A 25,369-nucleotide genomic window follows, 5' to 3' on the forward strand; every position below is an offset into this window, starting at 1 on the left:
TTAATTAATGAATTACCTCAGCAAATGGTTATTTTTGTGTGCTTACTTTGTGGCAGTCACCATCACTCTAGTGTGTGCTAGGGATTCAAATTTCTAAAAATACCATTATGATCCTGCTCTCTTGGAATTTACAGACTAGATAAAAAGTAAATTTACAATATGTTATTATGGTAGAGGTTGGTACAAAGTATTATGGAGGTTGGAATTGTATTAAGAGAGGGTATGTTGAATGACTATTATGTGGCTGAGTTTGGAGAGTTGACTAGAGAAAGAAGGTAGTGGAGCAGAGGGCATTTTACCTGCAGAAGAGGATATATGCTGAAAGGCTTGTAATAGTCCTGAATGGTTGAGATGAAGGGTGAACTGTGTGGGAGGAACAAGAGTTGAAGCTGGAGAGGTAGGCATAGATCTAATTTGAAAGGTCTATGTGCTAAGTTACAAAGTTTGAACTATAGTCCGAAAGCTAAGGGGAAACCATGAAGGAATTTTAAGCAGGGTAATGATGAGGGGACTTCACAAAGTTCATAGAAAAATGGAATTAAAAGAAAAAAATAAAAAATATAAACTTTGTTTCTCATCATAAACTCCATCAAGTTGAAGACACTTTTGTAAACTAGCCACTTAGTTCATCCCTAAAGAACTGAATGTCCTGGAATTTAACCGTGCCAATGCAGTCTTTTTTACATTATTAACTGAAGAAATATGAGTGCCCTTTAAATATTTTTTGAGATTTGGAAACAAAAAGAGTCAGAAGGAGCCAAACTAGGATTGTAAGGTGGATACCTAATGATTTTATATTGAAACTTGCAAAATTGCCTTTGTTTAATGAGAGGAATGAGCAGAATGAGCAGGAGCATTGTGGTGGAGAAGGACTCTGGTGAAGCTTTCCCAGTGTTTTTCTGCTAAAGCTTTGGCTAGCTTTCTCAAAAGACTCTCATAATAAACACATACTATCATTCCATGGCCTGCCAGAAAATCAACAAGCAAAATTATCTGAGCATCTTAAAAAACTATTGCATGATCTTTGCTCTTGACTAGCTTGCTTTTGCATTGACAGGACCACTTCCATCTCTTGGTAGATATTGCTTTGATTGTGTTCAGTCTTCAGGATCATACTGGTAAATCCACATTCGTCTTTTGTTACATTTCTCCAAAGGAATACTTAAGGAGCTTGATGAAATTAAAATTGTTAAAACATTTCATTGAAAGCTCTGGTCTTATCTGCAATTGATCTATGTGCAACAATTTTGGCATTCATCCAGGGGAAACTTTGCTCAACTGAAAATTTTCAGTCAGAATTGTGTAAGCTGAACCAGTTCAGATGTCTATGATGTTGGCTATTGCTTCTGGTGTTAATTGTTGGTCCTCTTCAATTAGGACACAAACAAGATTAATTTTTTCCTTGCAAATTGATGTGGATGGTCTGCTGCTGTGGGTTTTGTCTTCAACATCATCTTGACCCTTCTCAAAATGGGTTATCCATTTGTAAACTGCTGATTTCTTTGGGGACATTGCCCATAAACTTTTTATTTTATTTTATTTTATCTTATCTTTGAGATGAAGTCTTGTTCTGTCACCCAGGCTGGAGTGCAGCGGTGTGATCTCGGTTCACTGCAACCTCTGCCTCCTGGGCTCAAGCAATTCTCTTGCCTCAGCCTCCCAAGTAACTGGGATTATAGGCGCATGCCACCACACCTGGCTAATTTTTGTATTTTTAATAGAGATGGGATTTCACCATGTTGGCCAGGCTGGTCTCGAACTCCTGACCTCAAGTGATCTGCCAGCCTCGGCCTCCCAAAGTGCTGAGATTACAGCGTGAGCCACTGCGCCTGGCCAAACTTTTCATAAAGCATCAATGATTTCATCATTTTTCCACCCAAGCCTCACCATAAATGTGATGTTTCTCACAGTGTCAAGCCCAGTGCTTTGCACAGTGATGCTGCTCTATAAACAATTATTGAATGACCCTTTTGTTCAGTCCTTGTTCACTACTGAAATGTGTCATGAGCTTAATGACAATGGTCTTTTCAATTTTATAGAACTTTTAAGTTTATAAAGCAGTAACCTATAAAGCTAGATTGTAAAATCTGTTAGGGTAAGAGTTGTTTCTCTTTTGTTTTCCTCTGTTTCTTACATGCCTGGTATGTTGCTCATTGATAAATATTTGTTGAATGAATGTTTTTTATTTTTCCTCAACTGATTTCACAACAAGTGAGTGAAGTAGGCAGGCAAAGACAATTTGTCCTGTTATAGATAACACAATCAAAACTGGAATAGTAATGACTTGTCCAAAGTGATGCAGTTATTAAATGGCATAGCAAGGACCTGAACCTCAGACCTCAAGGCCAGTGTGCCTTCACCTACATAGAACTATTTCTAATTTAGATCTCAAGCCCAATTTTGCTGTATGTTCTTAACTTTTATAGTCATTCCTTACAGCAAAAAAAAAAAAAAAAAAGTCATTTGAGATATGTATGTGAGCTTTAATTTTTTGCTTCAGTTGTAAACTTCCTTTTAATGAGTGGTATTATCATCTTGTAAGTTCATTTGGAAAATATGTATGAAAGTCAATGGATTAAGTTCAGAAACATTAAATAATTTTTCTTTGTAATACTTTATTTTTGATTGCTCTGTGGTCGCCATATTTAAGTAAGGTAGATTAGCCATTTCTTATGCTTAAAACAATTTCTTTTTACTCTAAGTATTAATATTTATAGAGCATCAATATATTATTTTTTTGACTATTCTTTCCTTCTGCTTTAGTCTCCAGAAACTTTTGGCATTGTTTTAAACAGATGATTTAGGGATACTAAGATCACACTTGGTGATATAATGCTTTTCATCAGGCACTTACTGTATACCCTTTTGTACACATAACACTGCGGGTATGGGATTTCTTTTCATGTTACAGGTAGCACCCAGCACCTCGTATAAATGCATGAAATATTAAATAAGAAAACATGATGACTGTGGAGCTGGCTCTTGTTTTGGAGCAATGCTACTTGATGTTTTTAAATTATGGGAATTAGTAGGCTGCTGGAGCTCTAGAGTTATTTGAATCAATCGATCTGATTACAAAAGGAAGCCAGGGTGTTGGCAGTGAGGGAGAGGAAAACTTTATTTGCCAGAGCCTTGGCTGCATTTTTTTTTTCCTGCTGTTTCAGCCTATTTCTTCGTGTCTTTCTCAAATTACTCCACGAATCTACATAATTTACATGAACTCATTGGATACATAATTTGTATAGAACATTGGCTTAGATTTATTTATATATGTATTGTCAGGAAAAAGGAGAAAAAATGTATCTGGGAAAAGGGACTGCTGAGACAAAGTAGACATTTCCCTGTTGCCTTTTCTATGCTTCTCTTTCTTGCAAAACAATTTGTCAGCTATTTTAATGTGAGATGAGCAATTATAGTTTCTGCTGTTTTATTTGATGGATTACTATTATTATTTCTGAGCAGAAATAATTTGGTGAGAAAACACACTCTGGGAGTGTTGACAGTGCTTACTTTTCCAGCAAGTGCTGGGCTTAGGGGTATTGTTTTCCTCTACCCATTCTTATCTTGTATGTCCAAGGTTTGTTTTGGGTTTAGTCTAATTCACTGAGCTTTTTAAAGTTTGAGTTTGGTTTATAATGAGTTAAAAAAAAACACAGGATAAATTCAAGTTTCAACAAATTATTCTGGGGTTTTTGGCTTATTTTAAATTCCCACTCAAAACTATGAATAAGTAAAATCCAGGAGTATTAAAAATCTCTTCAATTAATTGTGCTTCCTTTCCCCAACTTGTCTCCAACTGGGAGATCATTTATTTGGAGAAATAATCAATATAAGAAAATTATCATGTACTGAACAAATATAGAAAATCCTGGAGGTTTGTTTCAATGATTAACCATTGTGACCTATTAGAAAAATCTTCAAGCCAAGTGAATACTCTTTAAAACCTAGGCCTCAGCCTAACTTTTATCTTCTGTACTTCAGCATCATTTGGAAAGTAAGATTATTGCTTTCACTCTTTAGTATCTTTAAGCATACATGTGTGCAGGTGGGAATGGGGTGTGTTTAATAGGGAGCTAAGCCAGAGCTATACCACAGGTTTCATATGACCTCTCCTTGACAATTAATTATTGTTGTAAGTAAAAAAACTGCTTAAATGAATGAAATTATCATGGTTTTACAGTATTTTGAACTCTTTATTATCAATAAATGGAGGATGTAATTCCTGATAAAAAAAAGTTCAAGCTGAAATCTCCATATTATACAAACTTCGACCTATAGTTTAAACATTCTTGTAATGATGTATTGTTACTGGATTTTCTCCATTTCTCCTTTGGCCATGGGCATATTACCGGAAGTGTTGGTTTTCTGTGTTTCTTATTTTGAACACTCCTTACAAGTGTGTTTGCTCTAAAGTCCCCATTTGGAGTTATATAATGTTTACAGAGATAAATATGAAGAAGAAATATTTTAAGAAGTAGAGCTAATATTTCTTAGGGAAGACAAAGTGCAGGCACTAAAACATGCTTTAGAGTTAAATGGATTTGTCAGTAAAATAGCTTGTATTAATTAAATCATAGATAAAATTACTTAAATTTTTTAGAATCTTAGATAAGGTTTTATTTTGATTTGAACATAGTGAGAATGAACCAAGAAATGGGCAAGGCACAGAAATGATTATACAATATGATAAATATTTCATATAAAGGTCATTAAAATTATGTTGAAAGGAACTTGTTTATTGTTATAAGTGGGGGAAAATGAACTGATTTTGGCTGTTTTTAATATGTTGCGTAGAATTGGTTTCCATGTCAGACTCTTGAAAGACTTCCTGTCCTTTGGGGCCCAACTCAAATTGTCTTATGTCTTCTATGTCGTCTGAGTCCCTCAGTCAGTATCAGTGAGTTTTCTGAGTTTTCACCAATGTTACCTTTATCTCTCTTTTTCTGCACTCTCTTTACTACCTTGCCTTGTGTTAGAGTTAAGGATAGAGTAGAAAGAACATGACTGTTGTAATAAAAACCCAGTTCAATCAAACTTTCTGAAACCCAGTTTACTCAATTGTAGAATGTGAAGAGAAATAGGAACTCCTGTGGTTCTTGTGAAGATTAAATTGGAAAGCATAAAGTACCTGGGGCTGAGTGGGCACTCAGTAAGTGTCAGTGTCCGTCTCATTTCCGAATTTCATGTCTAGTTTCTCCAGTGGTCTAAATTCCTTCAGGGCAGGAAATGTCTTTTATATTCATAGTGCCTTGTGCATAGTAGGTTCTAAATGATTATTTGTTGAATTTAATTTACTGTCCTGTCATGGAAGCTTAGCACTGTTATTTCCCGTTTCTTTTCCCTCTGTCACCTTGGATTGAGATAAACATGTTGCTTTCATGAAATTAGGGATTTAATTCAGTAGAATGCCATTTTAATATGACTTAGTTCATAGAGTTTGATATAGTAAGGGTCAAATCATTTCTCTGGAAACTTAATTCTATTCTATAAAATCTTATTAGCCTGTCTCATGGCATCATAGTCACAGTGGAGTTCTGGTGTGTTTAAGATGGTCAAGTATCTGTAGAAATCTGTCTAATGGCACAGAGGGAGAATATGGGAAATAAATGACATAAAGAGAGCAAATGCAAATGTCTTGCAAATTACATTACTCGACATTTTCAATCACTAACCCTCCAAAGTATGTTCTAATTTACTAAAACAATCCAAGAATCCAATTTCTTGTGAGCTTCCTTTGCTCAATTATTAGTAGCAGACAGTATTCTGTGGTTCGTTGCAATTTTTCACCTTTGTATTTATCTAGTATCTGATTTAAAAAGAATGGGAGCATTCTGATTCAGCAGAACTGATCAGAACTCTCTTTCTGATCATAACTCACCTGCTCATAGCTCATCTGTGTTATAGAGCAGAAATGAATAAATGTTTGCTGAACATGCCACATATGCTTTGATCATCAAAATGTTAAGTTTTCCTTCCTTCTCAAAATACAAGCTCTGAGAGATCTTTCTTGCTGAAGTTTGTTGGGTGACCTATTCTGCATAGATATTATTATAGAGGCAAGCCAGATCCCATGCCATTATAGCAAAATATCATGTAAGCAACTACATTTTCATAAATTTGTTTGTTTCCATGATTGAAATGTGAGCACTCTTTAATGCTTCCTCCCTATGATTTGAAATTATACATTCACAGTGCTTTTTAAAAAATTTTAAAGCAGAAGTGTATCCTAAAAGATGAACTTTCTTTTTTATTTTTTTTTAAATGAAGTGTGCTCTTTTGTTAGAATGAGGACTCAACAGGCTTCTCATGCATGCAATAACATTGGTTATACTTAGAATATGGTTTATAACTTCGTGTGTCCCTAATTATTTCATTGAAAGATAATTAGCTAGCATTTGTTATCACTGTATTATGAATGGGAGAAACTGAGGCTCATTATTGACTCTGTGTTAGCAAGTTGAGAATTTGAGAAAAACCTGCTGCTATGCTAATGATCTGCTTTTGTTTTCAATTTCAGTTTCAAAGAACATTTGAGTCTCTCAAAAATGTTGCCAACAAATCTGACCTCCAGAAAACCTACCAGAAGCTTGGGAAGGAGCTGGAAAATTTGGATTATTTAGCCTTCAAACGTCAGCAGGTAGGAGTCAGAGCTCTCCTTGGTGGAGGAGATGAACACTTTAGGCTTCCTGCCATCCTGCCTGTCAGAGGTGCAGGTGTGTCTGAGGAAACTTATCTTCTAATGGTTAGAGCAGAAACAGGTTGTGCTGTGCTGATCTGCTGTGTTCATATGGCTTCCCACAGTGTTCAATGTGGTCCTTGCTTTTAGATGTGTACTTTAGGGGTTTACACATGTGTCCTTATACCTCTCTTAAAGAAAATTCCTGCTGGTTTGTGAAAAATCCAACTACCCTTTGACTAGGGACGCTTCAGAGGCATAAAGGGAATCTCTATAATGGCTTGGCCAGTTGGCTTTTATATTTGACCCGGAGAGAAAAATCACCTGAAGACCAGGATAAGGTTGTGGGTGTACATGCAACATTAAGGAAAATAGTCATAAATATGCCAAAATATGAATTGATCTTTAGTTTTCTTTGATCTTTGAAGATGAGTAATTTGCTAAGTGTGGAAGATTGAAGGAAAATTTACTTTTCAAATACAAGGTTTTTATTGCCTCCTTTTGTAGGCCCCAAGATAAATAGAGAGCTGAAATAAACTTTTATAGGGTTTGTTTTAGAATTGGTACTTTATAACCGAATATTCATCGTGATTAAATGCTGTGTGTTTTGGAGACACTGCCACCGTAGCTCGCTAGGCTGGATCTGCTCCAGTTTCTTCACAGCCACTAGGTGTCAGTGTTGTCAAGCTTTTACTTCCACCAACGGTTTATTCCGATCAGAACAGTCAGTTAGACGTTTAAATGAGGTTGCATGAAATTGCTCCATGATGGATAGCGTCTAGAAAAATGACTAAATGTCTGACTTGCATGGCAAGGCCTCGAGTCGATCACTTGAGAGACTTTCCTCTTAGCATAGCAAAGGGTGTGGCATTCTCACCATTCATTGCCTAATTCACAAGTTTTGGATCCTTTTGGATGAAGGTTTTCAAAGCAGAATTTTCTATATTTAGTTAAATCTCATTAAGTCAACATGATATGGTCTAGAATTATTGGGCCAAAAAGAGAATTGTGTTCTAGATATTGCTCTATCACAGATGTTACATGGACATTTAACCTTTCTATGGCCCTATTTTCCTAGGGGTTATATTTGTTTTATAGAATGTTCCAGGGCAAATACATTCTTTTTGCAGACACATTAATTTACATGAAAAAGGATACAATGTCCATTTAATTTTTTTTTTAACAAAATTAATGATGGTCTAGGTATTAGCACTTGATGGTTACTGAGTGCTACTACGACAAACCCCAGAGGATGCTGCTTAGCATTCACACCAGAGTCACTCCTCTGGCCTATGCAATTTTTAGTACAGTTTTGTTTCCAAAACCATATTTTACCATGGGGGGTATTTGAGCTGGCAGGCAGTAGTCACTATACTCTTCTGTTATCGTTTCTCATTAACACATTTTCAGTGATTGGATTCTTTTATTAGCTAATTGTGAATTTGGAAGAAAGTAAATACCTCAAGGGCAGAAGGGTAGAACTCTGGGAGAATGGCATTGAGGATAGATGGGTAAATTATATGTGCATAAAGAAAAGATGAGCACATGGAGTGTGTACATATATGCATGTATAAATCATCTATACTATTTATTAAATGAAAAGCTTATGGCACATGGTATGATTTAAACATTTATAAATTAAATCTTTAAATGCTTATAACAATACAGTGAGGTAGCTTTTGTTAGCACCATTTTACAGATGAGAAAACTGTTAAGGAAGTTAAGTAACATGCCTAACTAAGGTCAGGGAGCTAATAAGGCATGAAACTGGGCTTCAAATCTAAATCAAGTCTGACTTCAAACCTGGAGTGTTATGTCTTCTTGATGGGCAGGGTCAAAGGGTCAGAACATCAGCTCTTCTCTAGCTTGGTGGGATTTATCTTTTATCTCACATTCTATTCCTTTAAAGCTCCAAAACCCGATTAAGCACATGCCAGAAAGTGTTTTTCTTCTAATGGAAAAGATTCAGGCCTCTGTAAAATTGCCAGTTTAGCAGAAAGTTTCCTCTTTATAAGGCAGTATTCTTTGTATTAGAGAATTAGTCATGGTTTGTTCCCTGGTCCAACCATATTTATCATTCCGCACTGGGACAGAACATAAGCTCCATAAGGACAGGGCCTTTTCTGTCACCTTTAATGCTGTATGCTCTCCAGTGCTCATAACGGTATCTGACTCATGGCAAATCCTCAGTAAATATTATTGGTAGTGTTGTTGCTGTGAACAAAGAACCATGCCAAAAGGTTTGACCTCAGATTATAAGCAATTAAAATCAATGTGTTTTGCTACATATTTAAAATTCAAAAGAGCATAAGCCTTTGGTTTCCTGGATACCAAGGGCTGAGAGATTATCCCTTGCCCCTATGTATTATTGAGGTTTCCTCCTAACGTATTTTATTCTTCTATCCATTTTTTAAAACAAACAGAAAATGCCAGTGTTAACTCTGAATTATGGATGTCCAATGAATTGACTATAATTATTTTATTGGAGTCATCCATTAGGTTTTATTTTCTGTCCCCTTCTATGATATTTTTAACATCATCTTTGAGAGATTTCTTTCTCGGCACAAGATAGACTACTGGAGTACTTTGCTCCATTCTCTCACTTCTGTTTTTCTGAGGTTACTGTGCTTTCTTTCCTAGGTCTGAACTTAGTATTTATTTATTTAAAAGAGCAAGTGCCTGCACATCAGCTATTCCTTGGGTCAGGGCACAACATCTCTACATTTTCCTACTTTCAAAAAGACTAATGTTGAAATAGCTTTGGTTGGAAAAGGTGTGAGAGGAGGCTGTGATAGGTGGGGGTGGGTTTACTGGGATGAGTCAGCCTGAAGTAAACGGATGACAAAGCAGGATTAACCGGAGAATCTGGACACTCTTTTGGTTCTTACTATCGAAAAGCAGGTACAGTCTTGGAGTTTATCTGCTTGGACTGCTTGGTTTTCATCCTTCTAGTTGGTATGACATAGGAATGGTAATAGCAAGTTCCAGCTATTATACTGATCCCAGATTTATGTATTAATTTGAATGCTTATTAATCAAGAGGTTTCCTTAGAGCTTTCGTTTTGTGGAGTAAAACAAAATAAGGTTTGATAATGTGGACTCTAATGTAATTCATTCCTCTCTTTATCTACCCTTAAAACTTATAATTACATTATAAAACACATCCATTTCCAGAGGCTTCTGAAATCTTTTGATATAAATTAAAGTTGACATTATTGAGTTGAACATTATATAGACTAAAGCACATTTACACATTGAGATAAAAATATGTAAAATTAAATTATTGTACTTCAGACCTACATGCATGTTGGAACACATCACTTATCTGATTCTTGTCTCTCTGATCAAGGCATGCTATTCTTGCCTTCTGACCTGTGCGCAAGGTTTATGTAACTTCGTATTTAGAATGTACAGCCCGTTTCATTTTACATATTTAAATCATTCTTTAAAGTCAAACTGAAGTCTAGCCTCCCTCATAACACTTCCTCCTGTGACCTCTAGTCAATATAACTCTTCACTCTTTGCCATTCTTAGCTTTTATCTGTGTCATACAATTTAACATCTGATTGATGATATACTCATTGAGAATCCATGTAGTACAGTGATTAGAGTGTCAGCTTTGTAGTTACCCAAACCTGGTTAGACTGTTTGTACTGGATAGCTGAGTTTCTTTTTAAAAAGCAACGGAAAAATAACCCCTAACTTAAACAGCTTGCTTTGAGGAAACAATATATCAAGTATAAAGTAAGTCCTATAAAATATGTATAAAGGACTTAACATTGCACCTGACATGTGTTTAGTATAATTGGTAGCTATTGTATGTTTTGTGTTATTCTCATAAGCCATTTTCTTAAATAGGTTGTAAGTTCCATAAGGATATGGATATGTTCTTTATTTTGTATACTTCTGTGCTGTACATAGGGTCCAGCACTGTTCTGAACATATGGGATAGAATGTTTTTGGACATGCGTAGTCTAGCAGTTGGTGATCTATGTAACAAAAAGAACATGCTGACACCTCTCAAGAAGGGAGCTGCAACATTTGGTTCTAATATGTTTCTAAGGTGGTATCTCTTGATGGGCAGTTAAAGTACTGAGGACTTGTACTATGACAATCTGTTGGGGGAAGTAGGTTCAGTGTTCTGGCTAACGTCCAGTTCAGGTTAACAATACATTCTATATATCCAAACTTCCCTTATGCTTCAGGTATTGTTCAGCACATGGTACTTTGTTAGTGATGATGCTTAGGAGTGAACAACTGCTTTTTATTCTTTTACTAAACTGGGTGTGTGACCCCTTTTAGGTAATTGCAAAGCCAGAAGGGTACATGATACCTTGTAGGATAAAAATTGAAATTAAAACAAACTTTTATTAAAAAGAAGAAAAATAAAAATAAGTTAGATAAAATTTATTTGATAAAAATGACTGCGGGTTAATATTTTTCAATTGAAAAATAAAATTCTACTTGTTATCTCTTATCTTTTTCATGATAGCCATCCTAACAGGTGTGCAAGACAAGAGATAACAGAAGTCAGTGATGATGTGAAGAAAAGGAAACCTTTGCACATTGTTGGGAATGTAAATTGGTACAGTCATTTTGGAAAAAGTATAGAGGTTGCTAAAAAAATATGAAATAGAGCTATCATAAGACCTGTCAATCTTACTTTTGGGTATATATCCAGAGAAAATGGAATCAGTATCTTGAAGAGATAGCTGCACTCCCACGTTCATTGCAGCATTATTCACAACAGCCAAGATATGGAAACAACGTAAGTGTCTGTTGACAGATGAATAAAGAAAATGTGGTATACATATATGCAATGAAATATTATTTAGCCTTAAAAAGGAAGGAAATCCTGCCTTTCCAATAGTATGGTTGAACCTGGAAGACATTTTGCTAAGCAAAATAATCCAGACACAGAAATACACATGCTGTATGGTCTTACTTATATGTGGAATCTAAAAATGTCAAACTCAGAGAAGCAGAGGGTAGAGGAGCGGTTTCCAGGGATTGGTGGGTAGAGGAAATTAGTAGATATTGATCAAAGGGTACACATTTTCACTTATAAGATGAACAAGTTCTGGGGACCTAATAAACAGCACGAGTGATGATATATGTGTTAATTTGATGGTGGTAATCATTATACAATGTGTATATATCTCTCAAATCATCTTGTTGCACACTTTGAATATATTCAATCTTTGTCAATCGAATATTTCAAAACAAAAAAATAAAATTCTAGATAGATAATGACTGACCACATAGAAAATACTCTTAGGCTTACCCTGGGAACTCGAGAACTCTGAGGATACAAGACAACAATGTAGGGATCCTGTGGAAGAAATGCTTAGAAAATGAAACTAAATAGTGGTAGGCTTGTGGTTGTACTATAGCATATAGAGAAGAAAAAGTTGATGAATTCCAATAATATCCTTCAATCATGTAAGGACTTATAGCTAGAAAAATGTAATGAATCAGCTAGAATAATATTGCACTGAGAATTGCTTATCTGCAAGGACCTTATAAGGTAGGAACTAACTTTCCACTGGGGCTAACATTAAAATGGAGTTGTAAATATATCTTCTTTAAGACCTTTAAAAATAAAGACCAACCCGACCAATATGGTGAAACCCGGTCTCTACTAAAAATACAAAAAATTAGCTGGGCATGGTGGCGGGCACCTGTAATTGCAGCTACTCGGGAGGCTGAGGCAGGAGAATCATTTGAATCCAGGAGGCAGAGGTTGCAGTGAGCCGAGATCACGCCATTGCACTCCAGCCTGGGTGACAAGAGCAAAACTCCATGTCAAAAAATAAATAAATCAATAAAATAAAAGATAAAGAACATGTGTATCTGGAATTGTTTAGATGCAGTCTAAGGAAGGGTGTAAGTGGGAGCTGGACTGAATGAGTACTAAGGGGAGGTGCTAAGCTTCTAGAGCAATAGTTCTATACCCATGGATTAACTTCAGTGACCTTTGTAAGATGAAGTATGTTAATTGCTCAATTGGGAGAAGATTCTTTTTTTCCTTCTTCTGTAATTAATCTAACTGTCTTGAAAGAATTCTGATTGAATTATTCCTTTTAAGGGTAAGTGAACCAAGGACTGCTATACTAAAATATTCATGTCTGTCTTAGGTGGTATTCTATTTCTTATTTACCAGATCAAATAAAATGATTATTTATGCCATTTATAAACCTGTTTCTGAAGATTTCAAAGCATTTCAGACATCATTTAAAAATTTATTGCACGGGTATAAAAAATGTTGAATTATTAAACAGTGTGCTAAGTTCAAACCAACCCAAACATATTCTATCCACTACTTATGCAATTTCATTTTTATTCAATTGTACATAGTTGTTTGTCCCAAAGGAGAAAAGAATGTGATGTTACATTTACTCTTTAGTTTTCTGGTATAGAGAAAAGAAGGTTGGATGCATCATGCAAGGTCATCCTGAGTCAGTAACAAATTCAGAATTAATATTCACATTTCCTAATTTTCAGCTTTTTGCAATTGCTGTTTGATCATTTTCACTACTTCATAAACTACAGATCTTTATAGGGTGATTTGTTTTTCTATAGTTACAGTCTGAAGAAAAAATCTTATGGATTTTTTAATGTAAGAAACTTGCCTTTATTTTAAAATGAATGATTAAAATGATGCATATTATACATTTGTCCTCCTTCTAAAATTTGATTTCCACATTGGATAGTTAATGGCCATGATAACTAAGTGTCTTCTATTAAATTAGCAAAGTGAAAACATTATAGAGACATCTTTTAATTCCTAAGGTTTGCTATTCAGTTTCCGTCTATTGTCTCTGGGGCTCAGTTTATTGGTGGCACTTAGGTAGAAAGCTGTTGAGTCAAGTGTTAGCTGATTTTCATGCACCAGAGAAGATTTATTAATTTTTACAAGGTTGTTTGCTATACAATAGTTTGCCTTGTGGGCAGCTTATAGCTACTTTATAGTGGGGAATGTTTATTGAAATAGTTAATTCTTTGTTATGGGTTGTTTCAAAATTTACAATGCTGATAGGAATTCCAGAGATGGCAAAAAAAACCCAAAAACCCAAAACCAAACAAACAAACAAAGAAAAACTTCAGTGTTTGCATCAATATGGTGCTTATTTGTGCATGTCTTATATTGACATACCTAAGTCCACAAGGTTGTCAATAAAAGTTGGTATTGAGGAGAAATAATAGACAAGTTAACTCTGAAAATGTCTTCTCTAGTCTATTTTGCACTTTGAAAGTGGTCTGTGCATGAAAAGAAGGTAATCTTTCACTACTAAGATTGTGACTTTTGGTGGTTTAAGATGCAAATTACAGAGGCTATGCTATACTAGAGAACCTTAAACCAAGTAAAGAATCTTTAGAATTCATCTAACCTAACTCTTTTATTTATTTTATTTTTTATGTTTGAGACAATCTTGCTCTGTCACCCAGGCTAGAGTGCAGTGGCACAATCTCAGCTCACTGCAACCTCTGCCTCCTGGGTTCAAGTGATTCTCTTGCCTCAGCCTCCCAGGTAGCTGGAATTACAGGCATCCACCACCATGCCCAGCTAATTTTTTGTATTTTTCGTAGAGACAGGGTTTCACCATGTTGCCCAGGCTGGTCTTGAACTCGATTCACCCATCTCAGCCTCCCAAAGTGCAAGGATTGGAGGTATGAACTATTGTGCCTGGCCCCAACTGTTTTATTTTAAAGATGAGAAAAATGAGTTGCAAGGAGATTAAATATTAGCCACATACTTTGCTAATGACAAGAGTTGGGACAATAACAGGAAATGATATATTCTCACAACCTTTGGTTCTTTGGTGAACCCTCTATTGATCCTTGGTATCTGGTTTGTATCCTGAAACCAAGAGAGGACCTACAGTATGAAAAGCATTCTTTTCCTGTTTGAAAAGCTGCATGATGCTGAGATTGGACTGGCTGCAGAAATCTCTTCTAATGTTAAAACAAAGCCAGGGCATTCAGTTTATTTCACTGGGGTTCATGGTTTGGGAGGCCTTGCTTATATATGGCTATAATGAAAGGTTCTGATGGCAGCCTTTGTGGAAGTGAGCCCCATTCTCTCCAGGAAAAAACATACTTCTGCTACCTCCTGTGTCTTGAGGAGGATTTCCTTTGCTGGACCCTTGCTAGGTGGTCGAGTAGTGACATTCTTTCCTCTATTCAGGGACATGTGGAATAGAGGAGTCCCTCATAGTCCCCTTAATAAAAGATGTGGGTGCAGTCTTCTCTAAAATGCAAGCCTCCAGCCACTCTACATTTCCACTTTCCTACTCAAGAAGAAAGGAGTGAACTTCTTTGAGTGTTCACAGAAATGTACAACAAAGGACTGAAATAGGGATGCAGCACAATTGACTTTTCAGTGAAGTCCACTTCTTTCTGATTATGCTTGTCCTCCAGGTGGGAGTTCTGCTCTTTCAGATTGAGCCCTAGGAATCTGAAGTAGAACAGAATTTTCTACCAGGATGAAAGGAGTACCAGAAAGGGTATGGACTTTCTTGAGTCTGTAGGAACCTTGTTGCATTGGGACTATGGAATAATCCAGGAAATTGGGTTTCATATCAAACTGCAGGAACAACAAAGATGCTTTTAACATTTATCTATACATGCGAATATACTGTATTAGGCAGTGAGGTGCCAGTAAATGAAAATAATTCAGTAGTGCCTTTTTAAAAATTTTAAATTTTTTAATATTTATTTATTTATTTATTTTTGAGACAGACTCTCGCTCTGTTGCCAGGCTGGAGTCAGTGACGCGATCTTGGCTCACTGCAATCTCTGCCTCCCAGGTTCAGGCAATTCTCCTGCCTCAGCTTCCTGAGTAGCTGGGACTACAGGCACGTGCCATCACGCCTGGCTAATTTTTGTATTTTTAGTAGAGACGGGGTTTCACCATGTTGGCCAGGATGGTATCGATCTCTTGACCTTGTGATCCGCCTGCCTCGGCCTCTCAAAGTGCTGGAATTACAGGCGTGAGCCACCACGCCTGGCCCTTTTTTTTTCTTAAAAAAAAGAAGAAAATGCAATAATATTACAACACTGTAGACAAAGGAAAGACTTATAAGCATCATCTGGTTCAACCACTTTATCATGGATACACAAATAATACAGAAAGTACATCATTTTGTAGTTTTCTACTGCAATGGAATTTTGATTTATTGACAATTTCTAGAATCCTGTATCGTCTAAACCTTTAAAGTATATCCTAGGCACTTAGGTTGTTTCTATACCTTGACTATCAGGAATAATGCTGCAATGAACATGAGAGTGCAGATACCTCTTCCAAATACTGATTTCATTTCCTTTGGATATATACTCAGAAGTGGGATTGCTGGATCATATAGTAGTTCTATTTTTTTAAAATATATTTTAGGAAACTTCATACTACTATTCATAGTGGCTGTACCAATTTACATTCCCACCAAGGTTCCCATTTCTCTACAAGCATTCCCATTTCTGATCACACTCACCAACACTTGTTATCTTTTGTTTTTGGGTAGTAGCCATCCTATCAAGTGTGAGGTGATATCTTATTTTGTTTTGATTTGCATTACTCTGATAATTAGTGATGTGAGCACCTTTTTATATATCTATTGGCCATTTGTATGTCTTTCTTTGAAAAATTTCTATTTAGAGATGCAACAAAAAATGATAAAGGGGATATCACCACTGATCCCATAGAAATAAAAACTACCATCAGAGAATACTATAAACACCTCTATGCAAATAAACTAGAAAATCTAGAAGAAATGGATAAATTCCGGGACACATACACCCTCCCAAGACTAAACCAGGAAGAAGTTGAATCTCTGAATAGACCAATAAAAGGTTCTGAAATTGAGGCAGTAATTAATAGCCTACCAACCAAAAAAAGTCTAGGATCAGACAGATTCACAGCCGAATTCTACCAGAGGTACAAAGAGGAGCTGGTACCATTCCTTCTGAAACTATTCCAATCAACAGAAAAAGAGAGAATACTCTCTAACTCATTTTATGAGGCCAGCATCATCCTGATACCAAAGCCTGGCAGAGACACAACAAAAAAAGAGAGTTTTAGACCCTGATAAACATCGATGAGAAAATCCTCAATAAAATACTGGTGAACCGAATCCAGCAGCGCATCAAAAAGCTTAGCCACCACAATCAAGTAGGCTTCATCCCTGGGATGAAAGGCTGGTTCAACATATGCAAATCAATAAAAGAATCCATCACATAAACAGAACCAACTACAAAAACCACATGATTATCTCAATAGATGCAGAAAAGGCCTTCAACAAAATTCAACAGCCTTCATGCTAAAAACTCTCAATAAACTAGGTATTGATGGAATGTATCTCAAAATAATAAGAGCTATTTATGACAAACCCACAGCCAATATCATACTGAATGGGCAAAAACTGGAAGCATTAATTCCTTCTGAAAATTGGCACAAGACAGGGATGCCATCTCTCACCACTCCTGTTCCACATAGTGTTGGAAGTTCTGGCCAGGGCAATCAGACAAGAGAAAGAAGTAAAGGGTATTCAGTTAGGAAAAGAGGAAGTCAAATTGTCCCTGTTTGCAGATGACATGATTGTTTATTTAGAAAACCCCATCGTCTCAGCCCCAAATCTCCTTAAGCTGATAAAAAACTTCAGCAAAGTCTCAGGATACAAAATCAATGTGCAAAAATCACAAGCATTCCTATACACCAATAATAGACAAACAGAGACCCAAATCATGAGTGAACTTCCATTCACAATTACTACAAAGAGGATAAAATTCCTAGGGATCCAACTTACAAGGGATGTGAAGGACCTCTTCAAGGAGAACTACAAACCACTGCTGAACGAAATAAAAGAGGACACAAACAAATGGAAGAACATTCCATGCTCATGGATAGGAAGAATCAATATCATGAAAATGGCCATATTGCCCAAGGTAATTTATAGATTCAATACCATCCCCATCAAGCTACCAATGACTTTCCTCACAGAATTGGAAAAAACTAGTTTAAATTTCATACAGAACCAAAAAAGAGCTTGTAGTGCCAAGACAATTCTAAGTAAAAAGAACAAAACTGGAAACATCATGCTACCTGACTTCAAACCATACTACAAGGCTACAGTAACCAAAACAGCATGGTACTGGTACCAAAACAGATATATAGACCAATGGAACAGAACAGAGGCCTCAGAAATAACACCACACATCTACAACCATCTGATCTTTGACAAACCTGACCAAAAAAAAAAGAAATGGAGAAAGGATTCCCTATTTAGTAAATGGTGCTGGGAAAACTGGCTAGCCATATGTAGAAAGCTGAAACTGGATCCCTTCCTTACACCTTATACAAAAATTAATTCAAGATGAATTAAAGACTTAAATGTTAGACCTAAAAGCATAAGAACTCTAGAAGAAAACCTAGGTAATACCATTCAGGACATAGGCATGGGCAAAAACTTCATTACCAAAACACCCAAAGCAATGGCAACAAAAGCCAAGATAGACAAACGGGATCTAATTAAACTAAAGAGCTTCTGCACAGCAAAAGAAACTACCATCAGAGTGAACAGGCAACCTACAGAATGGGAAAAAATTTTTGCAATCTACCCATTTAACAAAGGGCTAATATCCAGAATCTACAAAGAAGTTAAACAAATTTACAAGAAAAAATCAACCCCATCAAAAAGTGGGGAAAGGATATGAACAGACATTTCTCAAAAGAAGACATTTATGCAGCCAACAGACACATGAAAAAATGCTCATCATCATTGGTTATCACAGAAATGCAAATCAAAGTCACAATGAGATACCATCTCATGCCAGTTAGAATGGCAGTCATTAAAAAGTCAGGAAACAACAGATGCTGGAGAGGATGTGGAGAAATAGGAATGCTTTTACACTGTTGGTGGGAGTGTAAATTACTTCAACCATTGTGGAAGACAGTGTGGCAATTCCTCAAGGGTCTAGAAGCAGAAATACCATTTGATCCATCAACCCCATTACTGGGTATATATCCAATGGATTATAAATCATGCTACTATAAAGACACATGCACACGTATGTTTATTGCAGCACTATTCACAATAGCAAAGACTTGGAACCAACCCAAATATTCATCAGTGATAGACTGGATTAAGAAAATGTGGCATATATACACCATGGAATACTATGCAGCCATAAGAAAGGATGAGTTCATGTCCTTTGCAGGGACATGGATGAAGCTGGAAACCATTATCCTCAGCAAACTATCACAAGGACAGAAAACCAAACACCACATGTTCTCACTCATAGGTGGGAATTGAACAGTGGGAACGTTTGGACACAGGGCAGGGAACATCACACACCGAGGCCTGTCGGTGGGTGGAGGGCTGGGGGAGGGATAGCATTAGGAGAAATACCTAATGTAAATGACGAGTTGATGGGTGCAGCAAACCAACATGGCACATGTATACCTATGTAACAAACGTGCACATTGTGCACATGTGCCCTAGAACTTAAAGGATTAAAAAAAAAGAAACATGTCTATTTAGTTCGGGCACAGTGGCTCACACCTGTAATCTCAGCACTTTGGGAGGCTGAGACAGGTGGATCACCTGAGGTCAAGAGTTCAAGACCAGCCTGGCCAACATGGTGAAACCCCGTCTCTACTGAAAATACAAAAATTAGCCGGGCGTGGTGGCAGGTGCCTGTAATCCCTGCTACACGGGAGGCTGAGGCAAGAGAATTGCTTGAACCCACAAAGCAGAGGTTGCAGTGAGCTGAGATCATGCCATTGCACTCCAGCCTGGGGGACAAGAGTGAGACTTAGGTCTCAAAAAAAAATGTCTATTTAGGTATTTTGCCCATTTTTAATTAGGTTATTTGTGGGTTGTTTCTTTTCTTTCCTTTTTTTTTTTTTTTTTTGCTTTTGAGTTAAATGACTTCCTTATAGATTTTCAATACTAACCTCTTATTGGATGTATGGTCTGCAAACATTTTATTTCATTCCATAGGTTACTATTTCATTTTGTTAATCATTTCCATTTCTGTGCAGAAACTTTTTAGTTTGTTATAATTTCACTTATTTATTTTTGCCTTTGTTGCTGGTACTTATGGCGTCATATTTAAAAAAATTGTGAAAACTAATGTCATAGAGCATTTCCCCTTTGTTTTCTTATAGTAGTTTTATGGTTTCAGGGCTTATGTTTACAGCTTTAATCCATTTTGAGTTAAATTTTGTTTATGATGTAGGATAAAAATAAATTTGTTTTTTGGTATGTGGATATTCAATTTTCCCAACCCCACTTATTGAAGAGACTATCTTTTCTACGTTGTGTATTTTTGGCAACTTTTCACTATTGAGCGTAACACTAACTGTGGGCTTGTGAAATATGGCCTTTATTGTGTTGAAATACATTCCTTCTGCCAGGCACAGTGGCTCACACCTGTAATCCCAGCACTTTGGGAGGCTGAGGTGGGTGGATCACTTGAGGTCAGGAGTCTGAGACCAGGCTGGCCACCATGGAAAAACCCTGTTTCTGATAAAATACAAATATTAGCAGGTGTGGTGGTGTGGGCCTGTAATCCCAGCTATTCGGGAGTATGAGGAAGGAAAATTGCTTGAACCTGGGAGGTGGAGATTGTAATGAGCTACGATTGCGCCACTGTACTCCAGCCTGGGTGATAGAGCAAGACTCCATCACCAACAAACAAACAACAAAAAAAGGAAATACATTCCTTCTATATCTAATTTGTTGAGAGGTTTTTATCATGAAAGTATGTTGAATTTTGTTAAATTCTTTCTCTGCATCTATTGAGTTGTTTACATGATTTTTGTTCTCCATTCTGTTAATGTGGTGTACCACTTGATCATGGTGAATGATCTTTTAAAGCTTGTTAGTATTTTGTTGAGGAGTTTTGCGTGTTTGTGCATCAGGAATATTGGCCTGTAATTTTCTTTTCTTGTAGCCTCCTTGTCTGGCTTTGGTGTCAGGGTAATGTTGGCTTCATAAAATGAGTTTGTAGTATTCCTTCCTCTTCAGTTTTTTGGAATAATTTGAGAGTTGGTATTATTTCTTCTTTAAATTTTATTTGAATTCAGCAGTGAAGTCATCAGGTCCTGGGCTTTCCTTTGATGAGACTTTTTAATTATTGATTTAATTTTTTCTTTCTTTCTTTCTTTTTTTTTTTTTTGAGATGGAGTCTCCCTTTGTAGCCCAGGCTGGAAGTGCAGTGACATGATCTCAATTCACTGCAACCTCTGCCTCCTGAGTCCTGATTCAAGCAATTCTCCTGCCTCAGCCTCCTGAGTAGCTGGGATTACAGGTGTGTGCCACCATGCCTAGCTAATTTTTGTATTTTTAGTAGAGACGGGGCTTCACTATGTTGGCCAGGCTGGTCTTGAACTCTTGACGTCGTGATCCACCTGTCTCAGCCTCCCAAAGTGCTGGGATTACAGGTGTGAGCCACTGCACCCGGCCTTGTTTTAAGTTTCTTACTTATTATTGGTCTATTCAGATTTTCCATTTCTTCATGATTTTATCTTGGTAGTTTTTATGTGTCTAGGAATTTATCCATTTCTTCTAAGTTATCCAATTTTTTGCCATATAATAGTTCACAGGAGTCTTTTTTAATTCTTAGTATTTCTGTGATATCACTTCTAATGTTTCCTCTTTTATTTCTGGTTTTATCTGAGTCTCCATTCTTTTTTTGTTAGTCTAGCTAAAGAAATTGAATATGGGAACAGCTGAGACTAAGGTACAGGGAGCTGAAGAAGAGTAAAAATGTGATACTTTAGCTCTGGAGTGTCCTCTGTGACTTGGCCAAACTGATCATGGGACTGTCTGGTATTGACTCAGCAGCATTTGTTCCGGAAAAGCAAGCTTAGTCACATATTTACTATATAACTAGTAAAAATTATAATCTCAAATACACTCATATTAAATTTGTGTATCCAAGCTGTACATCTCTACCTGTGTTCACAATCAGAAGACATCACAATGACTGTTACAGTGTCTTTGTCAGGCAAAAAGACTACTGCTTCAACTACAGCTGTTTTGTTAATAGTAGTGCTGGGAGCATGCCTAGGGCACTATTGGCTAAAATTCAAAGGAAATGTTGAGGATGCCTAGCTGAGACCAACAGTTCAGCTTACAGCAGAGCTTTAAACAGGCACACACCAGTCATGCAGCCTTTTGTAGACGTTAAGCTGTCTGTTAGGGGCTGATTACCTGAGGGCTAATTTAATATGTAATGAGAAGTTTAGTTTGTTCTTTTTTTTTTTTTTTAAGGCATACTTATTTTTGCTCTCTAAACTATCATGTTTGGACAATTTCATGTTTGCTATTTAGGAAGAAGCTAATCAGCTTTTATACCCTATCTCATGCTCCAAATGTGACAGCAGTAGAAACACTTATACTGAAATACATCTAGGTGAGGGAAAATGTCACCAGAAGATGGAGTAGTGTTGCTGGTTTGCTCCATATTTTGTTCAATGATTTAGAAGAGTATGTGTATGTACAGGTTTACTTTCATACACTCTAGTTTCAAATGACAGAATATATAAATTAATTGATATTCTTCAGAGTCAACATTAAATTTTAGATTGGATGTCTTTAAATTTTTAACAATGTAAATAGCTTTTCTCTCTTCTGTGGTCAACTGACAGTTGCATTCATTGACCAAATAAACTGTATTTAGCTTAACATTTTTAGTATCACTTATGGGATTTTAGTAAGATGCCACAATATGAACTTGTAATATTGTATTTTTTAACTGTATTATTACAAACCTGATTTTAAATCATTTTTTTCTATTTTAGTTACAGCATTAATACAGGCTAAAATTCTCTATATAAATTCTGCTCATATTAGTATAGCACCTGGTAGCACTACAGTTCAGTATTTATCATCTACTCCATTATAAAACCTTTGTTCTAAAAGAGCTGTAAAAGCCTATTAGATGTATACACAATTAAGTAGGTAATGATCTGTGGTTGCATCCACACAGCATTAACAGCTGACTTGTGACTGATTTTCGAAGTGAGGTGCTGATTGTTGATACGGAGTACTTATTGGATGAAAATGTTTAGAATATTTTGAAGAATTATTTTTGTGCTTTGAAGTTTAAGTTACATATTTTGTTTTAACCTTACTGTTTGCTTAATGAAGAAATTATAATATTTCCTCCCTCTCATTTTGATATTGGTATTTATCTCTATTGTTCTAAGCTTCCCATCCAAACATTGGGAGTTACTGAAGTCCTTCTTGGTACTTTTGGTGCAGAATGTAATGGTCCACCACATGTGTCATTACTGATAGTGATACATTTATATCTTCATGTTAAATTTGCATTTTTAAAATTAAAGGTAACTGAATTTTGGTCATTTTCCCAACTTTAATGTTAAAGTCATTAAGAATAGTTATGATATTTTTGAAAGTTTGATAATGATCATCTGTGAATTTAGAGAAACTAAATATGGGAGATTATTCTGGTAAGTATCCAATTTCAGGCTTCTTTGTCAGTGTTTGAACCTAAGCTAAATGCTCATGTTTTTAGGACAAAGGCATTGTTTCTCACCTTGGGTCAGAGCAGCAAGTCCTGGGAATATGATGCAGCATTATGTGAATAAACAGAAGTTTTGGTAAGCAGCAGTGTATAATTTGTTAAGAAAAAAATCAGACAGGAAGTTTTTGTTGGCCTTTTGCCCATTCTAATATAAACATACATCTATACCATATATTAAGATTGGGCATAGTGAAGATCAAATTCATTTAACAACTGGGGGAATTTATTTTACCTGGGATGGGAAACATTAAATCCAAAGATGAAACGGAAGCAAAAAAATTAAGTGTACCTGAACTTTATTTTAAATTTAGAGGAAGCTGTCTTTTTGGAATCTCTTTGAAATCTATCAGGAAACATTTTTGTCTTAAAAACAGAGAGTAAATAACTCTGGGTTTAAGATATCTAACATGTTTGACCTTTGTTATGCTAAAATAATGGGCTAGAATTGGATCCATAAAAAAAATGATGGGATGTTTATCCAAGGAAGGAATCTTAAGTTAGACTTGGTATTAAGCAATGTGTGATAAGTAAGGTACCACTTGTGAACATGTGGTTGGTGCTCATGAGTAACTTGTATCAGTCACCATGCATTTTTCTTCTACTCCAAACACCTGGCCTAGTGCATATAGAGAACGTCTTGGCATCTTTGTTACTCTATTTTTTTTTCTTTCTTCTATGTTCTTCTAATGAATGTTACTTTGGTTTTTTGTTGTTTTTTTTTTTGGAGATGGAGTCTCACTCTGTTGCCCAGGCTGGAGTGCAGTGGCGTGATTTCAGCTCACTGCAAGCTCTGCCTTCTAGGTTCTCGCCATTCTCCTGCCTCAGCCTCCAGAGTAGCTGGGACTACAGGTGCCTGCCATCACGCCCGGCCAATTTTTTTGTATTTTTAGTACAGACGGGGTTTCACTGTGTTAGCCAGGATGGTCTTGATCTCCAGACCTCGTGATCCACCCGCCTTAGCCTCCTAAAGTGCTGGGACTACAGGCATGAGCCTCGGCGCCGGCCTGTTTTTTTTTTTGTTTTTTGTTTTTTTGAGACGGAGTCTTGCTCTGTTGCCCAGGCTGGAGTGTAGTGGCATGATCTTGGCTCACTGCAAGCTCCACCTTCTGGGTTCACACCATTCTCCTGCCTCAGCCTCCCAAGTAGCTGGGACTACAGGCACCCACCACCATGCCCGGCTAATTTTTTGTATTTTTAGTAGAGACGGGGTTTCACCGTGTTAGCCAGGATGGTCTCGATCTCCTAACCTTGTAATCCGCCCGCCTTGGCCTCCCAAAGTGCTGGGATTACAGTCATGAGCCACTGCGCCTGGCTGAATGTTACTCTGTTTTTAAGCAGTTTTGGAAAAGTTTATTTCTTACTCTTGATGTAAGAGCTGTGCACAGTGCTGCTATAAAAAGTTAGTAATTTTTTAATGTCAGTAGGGGATCAATTTGAGAGAAGACTAAACTTGAGAATATCTAAGAATGTTGGCGTATATGGAATAGATGTTATCACCCTACATTTTTAAGGTCTTTTTTGCATACATTCTATATGTAATATAAGGTCAGTGAACACACTCTAAGATCAAGCTCTTATAGTAGACTGAAAAACTTGGCAACACTGAAGAACAATTGTGAGTATTTTTAGATTAAGTGAATGACACTACAAATATTGTTTTTAAGATATCTGGCATTAAGGCTTATTTATTGTGAAAATCATTAAACGGAAGAGAGAAATCACACACCAGAATAATACAAAAAATAGTTAAGATAGACATATAGGGGCAAGAGGGCTGAATAGGGACAGCTCTGATCTGCCGCTCCCAGCAAAATCAATGCAGAAGGTGGGTGATTTCTGCATTTCCAACTGAGGTACCTGGCTCATCTCATTGGGACTGGTTAGACAGTGAGTGCAGCCCACAGAGGGTGAGCCAAAGCAGGGTGGAGCGTTGCTTCACCCGGGAAGTGCAAAGGGTTGGGAAACTACCTTCCCTAGCCAAGGGAAGCCGTGAGGGACTGCTGTGAGGAACGGTGCATTCTGGCACAGACACTATGCTTTTCCCATGGTCTTTGCAACTTGCAGACCAGGAGATTCCCTTGAGTGCCTATGCTACCAAGGCCCTGGGTTTCAAGCACAAAACTGGGAGGTCATTTGGGCAGA

The 25,369-nt window shown here is 36.7% G+C and overlaps 1 protein-coding gene across 3 annotated transcripts in view; it reads left to right on the forward strand.

Annotated features, from left to right (window-relative positions):
* The window catches only part of CTNNA3 (catenin alpha 3), a 1,765,907-nt gene that overhangs the window by 141,653 nt on the left and 1,598,885 nt on the right, over positions 1–25,369 (forward strand). For all 3 annotated transcript variants that reach the window (XM_054435153.1, XM_054435155.1, XM_054435156.1), the window contains exon 5: positions 6,518–6,637. In XM_054435153.1, the coding sequence (XP_054291128.1) occupies positions 6,518–6,637 (120 nt within the window). The remainder of the gene's footprint in view (positions 1–6,517; positions 6,638–25,369) is intronic.

The sequence above is a fragment of the Pongo pygmaeus genome, chromosome 8, assembly GCF_028885625.2.
Source record: "Pongo pygmaeus isolate AG05252 chromosome 8, NHGRI_mPonPyg2-v2.0_pri, whole genome shotgun sequence".
In the NCBI taxonomy this organism is placed as follows: Eukaryota; Metazoa; Chordata; class Mammalia; order Primates; family Hominidae; genus Pongo; species Pongo pygmaeus.